Source organism: Nicotiana tabacum, chromosome 22, assembly GCF_000715075.1.
Source record: "Nicotiana tabacum cultivar K326 chromosome 22, ASM71507v2, whole genome shotgun sequence".
Taxonomy (NCBI): Eukaryota; Viridiplantae; Streptophyta; class Magnoliopsida; order Solanales; family Solanaceae; genus Nicotiana; species Nicotiana tabacum.
Window position 1 is genome coordinate 182167282 of NC_134101.1, and position 12554 is coordinate 182179835.

Genomic DNA, 12554 nt, shown 5'->3' on the forward strand with positions numbered 1-12554 from the left:
TGAAACGATCTTCTATAAGTGCACCCATTTGCTGCTGCAAGTTACTGATTTTTATCTGGTTTGTTTTTGAGGCTGCTACAATGAAAACCTATTTGTCGGGTTCCAAGAAAAGCAAGTTAGTTCACGTGAAATCTTTTTCGTGACCAAATAAAGGCCTTTTGTTGAACAATTTTCTTGTGAATGAATCAGTGTGAACCAAGCTAGTGTATGGTGTAACTGGTGTTTTCTCCCAAATTTAACTATATATATAATTGTACAGAACTTGTCAATGGAAAAATAAAGAATCTTAAACTTGATGAAAAAACAAACAAAAAATAGACTACTCAATGGTTACACTACTATTACAGGCAAGCTTATATTAAATTACATCAAACTAAGAGGTAGGCAGATGACAAACTCCTACCAGTATTGATTCAATCTCCACTTGGCATCAATTGAATAACTATGGCGGCCAAATTGTGGTATTATGAACCTCTTTTAACTCGTGTAATAAATGTAGCAATAGGGGGCCAGGTACCACAATCACATGTACAAGCAGTACGGTCTGCCCTTCCGAGAGGATTTTCCACAATTGAATTCGTGGCCGGATATCTTGAAATATTCTTATGATCAACTCACCTGTTCGCCAATCAAATCAAGACCAACAACAAGGAAAGTAAACCCTTGAAACAATAGGAAATAGAAGTGAATGCCTTGAGCAGATAACAAGCTTCTGACAGAGGCCGTTAATAATATCAATGCAAGAGCAAGCTCCTTTCTATATAAACGGTTTCTCTTCCTCTTTCCCATTTTCTTGGTCATCTCTAATTTCGTAAGCTCAGCAAGGCCTGATTCTGATGAGGATCTTGAGACAGTACTCTTCTCCACCAAAGGTTCAGATTCATTTTCCACCATTGAAACTAAATCAGCTTCTGATGATCTTCCCAACTTTTTCGTAACAATCCACTCGTAAGAACTTCCTAACTGGAAAAGCCCTGATATCATGGCATTGAATTTGGTCACAGACATTGTGTTTTCAAATAAAAGGTAGGGTACAATAAAAGGGAATGACTGTGGAGCTGGAAGAATATTCAGGATGGACATAAGTCCAGGCACATAGCAGACGACCCAAGCTGGTAACTGAGCTTCTGGGAGGAACATGGTGAGTGGGAGAATGATACAAAAGAGAGTAAATGAATAAAATGGTAGGATGAGCTTCCGCAAGAGGAAAAAAAGGAATATTAGATTGGCTTTCTTGAACCAACTAACCTGAAATGACAGCCATATACAATAATCACCACTTGAAAAGATATAAATGATCTTTAAACTTGTAAAAGAAATAAATTGTGTATCTATAAAACATTTAAGGATTCATTTAAATATTCAAATTGAAATGATACAGTGAGAAAATGATAACTTAATTAGAAGGAAGGCCACATAATTTACTTGTTACGAGATAATCAGAAGGGGGTAACTAGAATAACTTCCCTTCGGCATAAAAACATTATGATAACCTTTCATCAGGTCAGAGTAACTTTAACAACCATGACCACACAATTTTTCCCCAAATGTAACTGATGTCAAACTAATGGAAGCAAGAGCCTAGGGTACGGAAATATATGGAAGAAAGGGGGTGGCTGGAAGAGTACGAATTTGAGCAAATAAAGGAAAAGTATGCAGTCTTACAGCTCAGGTGGTAGATATGCCCAAAGCCAAGATGTCAGAGGGAATACAAGCCAGAAAGTTCCTCTGTTATTTTCTATTGGCCTTTAAGCAAGCACATAGAGGAAATAAAAAAGTCCGGATTTTTGAAGAGCTTGGCCTACCAAAGTACAAAGAAAAGAAGCCAACACTTGAAAAACGACAGGAACTACCCATTTGCAGGTACTAAGACCCATATACCCATATTATGTCCAAATTTTTTGACTTTCTGCAACACTCAGCCAAAAATATCATATTTGCACATCAAGCCTGACGTGGAAGGAGGGGTTACCAAAAAGAAGGAAGGAGGGAGGACAGACCTAGAGAAAGCATGCCCACTATCCATGCATATACTTTTAAGGTGACTAGTCTTTCTGCACGTGCGTTGCACGTGTATTTTTTTTGTAGAATATTTATAAAGACAAACTAAAATATGAGTAGGGTACAAAAATTATTTCGAAAATTTTGGAAAAACTATTTTTGAAGAAATGACTATTTAACTCACAGAAAAGTTAAATGGAACTCTATTTATACAAGTTGTTTGGCATATGTTCCTTGGACTCAGAATTTAGGCAACACGAGCTAAAGACACATAAACTAAACTATGAATAATGTAAAAAAGTACTTCTACCATAATAACAGTAAAATAGTAAGAATCTAAAACAGAAATAATGCATAAATCTATGAACATGTTAGTTTCTCTGCATGCACGTGTGTTGCATGTGTATGCCGAATTATGTATCGCTCATCCTTGTACCATTGTTTAAGCCATTTGAAGGTTCAATTTTAAGCAGCATGGTAGGTACATTTTCTTTCAAACTAACATGTTCAAGGAAACATAAAACATATATCCAAATTTTTATTGGTGTTTATTTGGTTTACAAAATTCAAGTGTCTAGTAGTTGCTGATATCATTTTCTACAGAGTCAAACTGATACTCACTAATAATGTTTTGTTTAGTTTGTTGACATATATATTCTTTTTGATAAACATTGATATTTTTGACCTAACAAATATTATACTACATCACAAACTTCAAGCATTAAACAAATCACTAATTCCTTTTTCTCATGACAATAGGAAAATACTTTTTCTATGCGTTTCACCTTCTTTTCTGATCAACATTTTCTATCTTAAAATTGCATAAGTTGCACAATTATTTCTCTTATAGCATTTTTTTTGCAAAGAACAATACTATGACTCCCTTTACTTTTGATATCAGTAATCTTTGATGGCCCGTTTGGCCATAAAAAGGGATTCCTTTTCTCTGAAATTCTTTTCACTTTTTTTTTTTCAAATCAGTGTTTGACCATGAAATTTTAGATTTTCACTTGAAGATGAATTTCGAATTTTTTTGATATTTGAAAAACTCGAAAAGGAGGCTATTTTTCAAAATTTTCACTTCAGATCACTGGCAAAAATTCAAAAACAACCCAAAATTATATTCATGTCCGAACACAACCCTAATTTTCAAATACCATTTTCACTTGAAAAATATTCACTTTTTTTTCGAAATTTTACAATTCCTATGTCTAAACACCCACTGAATCTATAATATTATTTTCATACATGCTACCAAAATGTATATAAACAAACCTAGTTTATTTTGTAAAGTAAATAACCACCACAAGAACCTTAGTTATTCCTCGTAATAAGCATGTGACACACATTATACTTATGAGATCATGATTATCTATTCTAACATTTATAGATATTAATTAAACGTCATAAAGCATAAAGCATAGATAATTAAAAAATAAATAGAGTAAAGAAAATAGAAACCGATTTTTGTTGCCACTTTCTTCTTAATTTATTCTTTGATGTCTTTGGCAATTCCTAGTGAAATCTGCAATGATTTGAACATCATGCAACAGTTATCTGCTTTTATTTTTTTCATGAAATTCCATGTAGTAAGACACTGGCAGACAACTTTACCTTCTACTTCTAGCATCAGTCGAAGTGAAGGAAGGCTTAAAACATTCCCTTCTCTTTTTGCTTTTGCATTTTCTTTTTTCGATGTTTTCCAAACGTAGCTTTTGCAAAGTGATCACTCCAAACATTATATTTTCGACATATTAGTGAAAGGCTATAAGAGTAGGCGACGCATGAAAGATATGACAATCAAGCATGATATATGTACATATTATCTCCATCATAAAGGCTACAAAATGTATGAATACACACGATGAGCAAGCTGGTTGGTGTGTACCGTTAGGTTTGGTGTATGAATACACAATGTTTTTAAAAAGCATTTTATTTCAAGTTCCACCAAACAACACTGCTTATCAAGGCCAGCACTAATAATTGTGACTGTTAATGGGGAAGCGGTACTTGATGTATGTACCGTTAGGTTTTTATTTTATTTTATAAATAAGACATTTAAATTACTTAAAGGGTTATTTTTGTAATTTAACTTTTGACTAAGGATCTTCCCACTTTTAATATAGTATAGATAAGATGGAAACAGGGGCAGATTTAGGGAGGCGGAAGGGGGTTCACCCCTTCGCCGAAAAATTACACAGTATATATAAGGCAAAATCTGCTTTTTACCTCTATATATTATGTTTTGAATCCCCTTAACACAACCCAAAAGTGTAGTTTAGTGGTCAAGGAGGTTCAAAATCTTCATAAGATCATAGGTTCAATTCCCACTAGCTACAAAAAAAATTTTGAACCCTCTTCGTGGAGATCCTGCCTCCGCCACTGGATGGAAGCTTAGCAAAGAAGAGACAATAAACTTGGGCAATTTCAGGTCAATAAGAAGATGAATGATCTAAGGACTACCCATGCGAAATTAGTAAGAACCTTTCCACTGTTTTCTTTTTTCTTTAGACCATCGGTGGGTTGGGAAAATAAATGAGGATGGATTTGGCATTTAGCCATTCCACTAAGTAAACATAGAGCGCGCATATAAGTTTGTTTGCTTTTCTCTTCTCAAGTATTAAGGTTTAATATGCTCGTGGTTGAAAAACAAATTCATGTAAACTAATGTTAAATGAGAGTGACCGTTGGGCCTTTAAGACTTAACGTAACCACAAGACGAGTGGCATAAATAAGGATGCTGAAATGGATGTGTAATTATAAGATTAAACAGAATTAGAAATCAGCACATTTGACAGAGGGTGCAACATACATAATTACATTAAGGATAAAATGAAAAAAGGTTGTCTGAAATAGTTTGATCATGTCCTATGTCAAAACTATGATGACGATGCTAAAGGGGACTGCTGGAGGAAAATCATCTCAAAAGAAAAGTTTTTAAAAGCGAAAATCACAAAAAACAGTAAGGACATGAGGTTTTTAGCAAAAAGAAAGACGCAAAGCACACATTTCTTGGAAGTGAAGTGAATTTTTTTGATAACATTGCTCAAAAGAATTACACTCTCAATAGCAATTCCGGATGATATAACTAAATGTTCCTCAAGTAATCAATAAGATGAGCAGAACACAACAGAAGCAAATGATCCATATAAAAGATATCAACCATCGGCTTAATTGTTGTTAATCCGATGTTTGCCAAGAGTTTTTGTAATCTGGTTAGAGACTAAGAATGTCATTGTAGATATAAATAATACACTTAAATAACCTCTAGATTTAGAAATGGTTTAATTTGACTAAAAAGACAAATTATTTAACTAATGGACTGCAATAGACCTTAATAGAGCAAATGGAAATAGAGGATTCATATACCTAACCCAACTAGTTTGGGATTGAGGCTTTGTGACGGGCTTGAATTTTTCCCATGGAGTGTCAGCGTTAAACGTATTCTTTTATGAATGATAAAATCTTTTACATGGTTATTTTATTTTTATTTTTTTTGATAACTATCTTGTATATGGTTATTAGTTCCTATTTAGTGTGTAAATTTCAGTTTAGAAGGTATATCTGATTTTAGTGGGGATGGAGAAAAGTAGTCTCACACTTCATCAATCTCCAGCAATGCTAATAGTCATCACCTAGCTATTCTTTCCAGCTATCTACATCTTACCACATATACACGAGAAAGAATATCCTTGTAGTTTCATAATGTCATAATTACAAACCAAATCATCAATAACTACTGTATTTGACACTGCTAAAAATCTCCTACACTCGATTAGGCATACATTAATGTTATTGCTACCCTGTGATATTCCTGTTCTAATTTTTTATCAATTGGTATTAGTTTATGTGATTCATACTGCTCCTGTTCAGTATAAGCTAAAGATTTATCTTTAATCTAAATCCAAATTCCTGTCTCAAATGAATCACCCACAACTCTAATCTCAAACAAGCTCTTGCTTTATAGTCATTAGTAGGTCAGAAGATGTGTCTAGAGACGTTTCGGAATGTTCTTCCTGCTAGTAGATCCCATTTTCAACACCTAACAAGATAAATAGGTCCATCGCACAATGTAATCCTTTAAGTGTCAGTAAAATTACAAATTTTAATGTCACATTTACATGTTCATCTTCAGAAGCAATTTCACCTGACATACCACAATTCCACCCAAACAAACAAGTACATGTATCAGAGAGAGACTTATGCCCAGTCAGCTGGTTTATATTTCAGTATCTGAAGCCTCTTTACATTTTCTAATGTTGTATCCTTTAAGAAGCCAGAGGATGTAATCTCATTGTCTCACCACATGAAATAGCGTTGAAGGTCTCCGTTCATATCTTTCTCACATTTTGGGACGGTATACACATTTTCTCTCTTCGTTCCTACTCGTTAAGCTTACTTTGAAACAAAAATGATAGATTGCTCAGAGCTTTTCTACAGCTTATTACTTTTATCTTCATATATTATGGTGTTCACCTGTTCATAGTCTTTATACATTTCATATTGCCTTTCTCATTTCATTTAACCTCCTCAATCCCCTATCAACACTCAAAGTCCCCTACTATCAATATTGTTAGAATTACAATCTCTTGGCGAACATCTAAAAAGCTCTGCAATGGAATCTACAATTGTTTGGCTCTAAAACACACACCTTATATAATTTGACTACTATATTGGACACTTCTGTTCCTCTTTTCTTGCTCTTTTTTTTGCTTGCCTTTTATTTATTTACTTCCCTTTTTGGGAGAACTAATGGAAGTAGAACTTGTGGAACCTGAAATGAAAAGTGAAGTTTAACCAATATTGACCATTTGCAACTTTTTAAGAGACTTGCGCACATTGCCCTTTTGAGAAACTTAAAGAGTTTTTATCCTAGATATTTTTTCCAACTATTGTAAATTTCTTCTATTTCCTGCTCTCGTAACGAGAACTCTCTCTCTCTCCGTTTGTCATCGCGATAAATTTCTTTATCTCATTTATCATAAAAAATTTCTCACAAAACAAAAATTCTTGAAGACAGAGGGTAGCTCAAGTAAAAGCACCCTCCACCTCCTATTGTGAAGTATCCAAATTCACCAAGAGAGCTAACAGCAAAGTGAGGAAGGGTCACTGTTGATTTTTGGGGACATTGGATGGGGAGTGGGATAGATGTAGGTTACCATGTATTTGAAAAAGACAAGAGAGCTCTGGGATGCAATCTATGTATTTCAAGTTTTCTTCTTTAAAGGAAATAATTGTTAATGTGGTAAAGAAGTTCCTAGTATACAAGTGGCATACAAAAAGTAAAGAATTTACACAAAGATATGAGTCTCTACGAGTAACACCCAATCACCAATCATAATATCACCTATAGTAAGAGCGCCAAAATTTTACTAGGAACAGAAGACAAGCTCTCATCTGTACAGAAGTACTTTCCACCTTTTCGTGACAGACAAAAGAAAAGTTATATGGTATAATACAATCTCAGCCTCTATCTGTTGGATAATTTGGAGAGAGGAATCTGAGATGCTTTGAAGACGAATCCAACTCCATTCAGAAGATAATGTTTGACTGCATTCATTTGTTTTACTTTTGGTGCAAATTGGAGCTTGTAAACGAGGCGGAATCAGTTTTAGAACTCAAGAGTCCATTGATGTTTAGAAAAGGGAAATTAATTTTTTTTGTTTTGTTTTTGCTATTCTGTCATGTTCTGTCCCACCAACTTAGTGCTGGTTCTTAGTTTATAAAGTCTTATATGTTCAAAAAAAGTAATGATGATACACTGACCCATCAAAATTCCATACATTATTCGTCATAAGAGGTTAACATAATTTAGTATACTCTCCAGAAAGGCACAAGTTTAAAGGCAGGGCTGGCCATAATTCCCCATTGTTTATCCAGAAATTACTGATCTTGAAGAATCTGTTTACCTCTTCCTTTTACAAAGAAGAGGCTTCACTCGTAATGGATCAGAATTTATTGTTCTAGAAACAGAACCAAGTTATGACCCAATGGATCAGAGTATAATGTTCTAGAAAAAGAACCAAGTTATGACCCCTGCGATGACCAAGTTTGTTTTCCCTTTTTAATTTACTGTCCATATTAAATATTGAATAACTTTCTGACTAATCTTCAAGTTAGTCATAGATACTGTGAGACGTGACCAAAAAAAAAGAAAAAAAGATTGCTACTGTGTGACCAAAATCTGTAAGAATATTTGCGTATGATAAATAAACCATACGAACCTTTGAACGCAATATGTCGGATAAACACAGGCGAAAAAGTTGCATTGGACCAGAATGCCACCGGTGTTGCTGCTTCTTATATGCCTCGTAAGACTCCGGCAGTTCACACAGGCACTAGACAAAAAGAGAGCTAAATTTTCTAAACCTGTCTAACCGTTATCGGACAAAGACATTAATTCACAATTTAAATTGCAAACCTTAACGTCGTTCAAATAGATAAACTTCCATCCACAAAGGTGAGCACGGACAGCAATATCCATATCTTCGACTGTTGTTCTCTCTAACCAGCCTCCGCATTCTTCAAGGGCCTTGATTCTCCATACACCAGCAGTGCCATTGAAGCCAAAGAAGTTGATGAACCATCCATTGACTTGTTGCTCAACCTCAAAATGAAACGCAAGATTTATGTTCTGCAATCTTGTAAGTAAATTTTCGTCCTTGTTCACAAAAGACCACCTTGTTTGGACAAGAGCGATGTCATCATGTCCCTTCAAGAATGCAAGGAGATAAAAGTTATAGATACAATTGGAACAATGCCCCAAAGTGGACTATGGCAGCCAAATAATGAAGCATACAGCATACTGAAATTAAAAGGAGGGAAGCTCAGTATAACTCTAGTACCCAAGAGATAGCAAATAATTTTTACTCAAGCCTGATTTTTCTCTCAGGATAAAGATAACTTGAAACTTTGAATGCAATTAATAAAGCATAAGCATTTAGCAAATTACTCGTACCTAGATCTTAAAAAGAAATAATTTGACGATAACAATCAAGCCTGCTCAGATCGTGCCAATTGGTTATCTACTAAGATGAAGTATTCCAGCAAGCATTAAAATAAATAATGCACATTAGATGAAGGAAATAACATTTCAGCACCAATTGTTCTCAGTATAGCCCAAAAAAAGAAAAAAGACGAATCAAAAAACTCCACAATCGGTAGTTTCTAGAAGGAAACTTAAGAAGAGATATTTTGATAATGCTCAAGAGAATATTTGTAAAAAAAACACGGACTAGTAATTTTTGCATATAAAGATTAAAAAACTCCTTTCTTGCGTATTACATGAAATTTCTACTTAGTTCTCTCTATGAAATTCCAATTCCTTCTAAATCCTCTCTAAGAATCTAGAGTTCCTCGCTTTTTTTAGATACGAAAAATCTAGAGTTCCTCATGTTAGTGACAGATCCCATTTTTCATTAAGAAATAGCATGGTAAACTCCAAGGTAACACCAACTAGTAGAGACAGGCCGATTGTAAGAAGATTTCCTTTCATATAACATTCTTTGGTGCCTACACGAGCCACCTAGATAGATCTTGGAAAAGCAATCACCTTGAAGTAGGGAACAGTTTTCTTAAGAAAATCTGGTGCTGGTTGGAAATCTGCATCAAATATTGCTACAAATTCATAATCCTTTACGTAGTCACAACTCATCGCAGATTTGAGATTTCCTGCCTTATAGCCTGTGCGTATAAGACGATGACGATATACAATGTGCACACCCTTGTGTTGCCACTTTTGTACTTCAGCCTTGATAAGTCCCTGAACACCCAAGTCATCCGAGTCATCTAAAATTTGTACGAGCATTCTTTCCTTAGGCCAGTCCTGGACACATACTGCTGCAATTGATTGTTGGTACACCTGAACAGTACCACAGTGAAGGAATTAACAATTCAGTCAATCAGTAACTCAGCAAAAATAATCAACTTAACTATTTAGGATAAAACTGGCTTGTCATGAGGACATACCTAAATTAACATTTTAAAAGCTCAGCAGATAATAACTGTATAGTTTTTGCCAAGAGCACAGCATGGTGACAATTGTGGGGGTTGACCCAAGATACTATTCTTAGAAATTGTTTGCCCGTGTGCAGACTCGTTCTTAAATCTACATTCAGGGTCAGGTAGGACTACTCGGTTTAATCAGCTATTCACCTTATATCTAAAACCAACTAAGTACTGTTGTTAAAAAGTCTCCAGCTTAGTAAAGTCATCATCTCAAAGGTATCCAAATTTTCATGATTGTTAATAGTCAAAAGTTCTCTATTCTACAAAAATAGGAAATTAAACCCATGAAAGATATTACATTTGAAACATCACTAGAAACTGCAAAATGAATAAAGTTTACATATAATCATTCCTACTTCTACAAGCGAGACTAGCTCGCTCTGCCTAGAAATGAATAAACAAAGTAAGGAAGCAAATTCACTAAACATGTACACCCTCCGTTGCATATAACCTAAAGGTGTGCATAACATATCAAAAGTATCCTTTGATGTGGTCCTAAATGTGCCATGTCGTGTGTATGAGCAGTGTCATTAAGGGTAAAATGAGAATGTTAGAATTAAATACTAACTACATATAGGAAGAGGCATACTTTTTTAAACAAACTAAACAGAAAAGTAAAATATTTAAATTGAAATGAAGGGAGTAATTGCCAATAGACTTTAGCAGTGAGAACTTGAAAACATACATGGTCTTACCTCCCTCTCATTGCACATTGGTATCTGAAGCAACACCATGGGATAATCCTCTGCATTCAAATTTTCCACATCAGCAGAGTACTCGATCTCCGCCAAAGGTTTCAACCGTCGGAACTTGATCCAAAAACAGCCAAGTACAAGCACCACTCGATCTACCGACTGTATCAGGAACAAAACAATGCACATATTGGTCAAGCTCTGTAATGGCGGCGCCAAATAGTTAGCCCTAATGTCTAACCAATTGGCATACACGTACTCCACTAAGTCCACCACTTCCGCCGACGCCGATTCCACAGTCGGAGGACTGAAATGCCATCCTCTGAAGTAAGCAACCAGCTCAAACACTAACAATATAACTGAAACTGTTAAAAACACCTTAATTACGCGATAGAGCTTAGAATCCGATCGATGAGGCGCCGAATTTGATGTAACGATTCGGCGATTGGCGGTGCGAACGATTGAAATGAAGCCATTCGTGAGGAATGCGATTGAATTAGCAATTTGCTGAAACTTGAGAAGGTAAATCCAGGAGAGTTGACGAGCACTGCGAGTACGTTCCTTCTTATCAACGGTAGGGCTACGGATCTCAACTGTCAAAAAGCTAGGGTTTTCGGAGGAAGAAGAGAGGAGGTCGTCATTGTCATTGGCTCTTTGCTTGTTCCACCATTCCTGAAACTCATGATTTGGCGGCCGAGACATATATGGATAATGCGAGTGAATCAATGGTCGCCGTTGATACTGTCTACTTTCAGATCTCGATTTTGTGCCGCCTATGAAACATGGAGATAGTGTGTTGTGTGAGAGTGCCTGGTGTGATCCGGAGAATAGGGAAGGTAATGAAGCTAAATTTAGTTAAGTCCAGAAGCTCAGACTCTCTAAAGGTTGAGTTCGATGTGTGCTTGGGCAAATTTTGAAGCACACCATGTGCGACAATATTCGAGGATCACGCGCTCATAACATTCTATTCTCACGTGCGCTATGGCTTTATCCTTTTTTTTTTTTTTTCCTTGTCTAATACTCCTATTGTTTTTTGCAAGTATTTGTGCTTACTAAATGATGATGAGATGAGAAAAAGAAGGATCTTTATTATGATTCAAATTTTTTACCAAGGTATGACGTTGTAATCATTAAGGAGGAACTTGTTTCCTTCTAAGCCTAGTTTCAAAGGGCTAATTGACCATTGGGATATCGGGCTAGGGAATTGTAGAGGTGCCATAACACTTAAATTCTAAGTTCATTGTTGATTTTTATTTGATGAAATTTACCTGATTTTTTTTAACAAACAACTTTACTATATTAGATAGTAATAGCTTTCAAAGAGTCAAAGAATGCAACAACATCGTTTATAATCCAACTAGAAAAAGTAGAAACCCAATTAATTCTATATAATAGCGAGATAAAAAAACTTGGCTAAATTATGTGCTAAGACATTCCAAGATCTAGGAATATATGCAATATTTATTTCTTCAAAGGAATTCATCATCTTCCAGATATCTTCACAAGTAATCTCTATCTCCCATGAGACCACTATCCTTTTTCTTATCATATCCATCACATTTTTTGCATCTGATAGAATATGCACCTTTGACCATCCATTTTCTCTAGCTTTTTCCAAAGCTTCACAAATTGCTAGTGATTCAGCAGTAATGGCTTTTCCAACAAATTGAATTGGGGTGCCAAAGGCTTGAAGCAAATGACCATAGCTATCGATAGCCGCCACTCCAATGCTTGCCATCTTCTTTTCCAATTGTAACCCGGCATCTGTAAACATAAAACACCATCTTGTGCCACAGTAATATTTTTATTATCAGAACAGTCAGACATGTGGGAAGGAGAAGAGATAATAAATAT

General features: G+C 35.3%; 1 protein-coding gene across 1 annotated transcript; it reads right to left on the minus strand.

Moving 5' to 3' along the window:
* Positions 1-208: 208 nt before the first annotated feature.
* LOC107796414 (putative xyloglucan glycosyltransferase 6) lies at positions 209-11627 on the minus strand. Its single transcript, XM_016619174.2, has 5 exons — positions 10704-11627; positions 9554-9862; positions 8423-8713; positions 8226-8339; positions 209-1248 (listed from the first exon to the last, which is right to left on the minus strand). The coding sequence occupies exons 1-5, from the start codon at positions 11400-11402 to the stop codon at positions 610-612; spliced, it is 2052 nt and encodes a 683-aa protein (XP_016474660.2). The 5' UTR covers positions 11403-11627; the 3' UTR covers positions 209-609.
* Between the last annotated feature and the right edge of the window lie 927 nt (positions 11628-12554).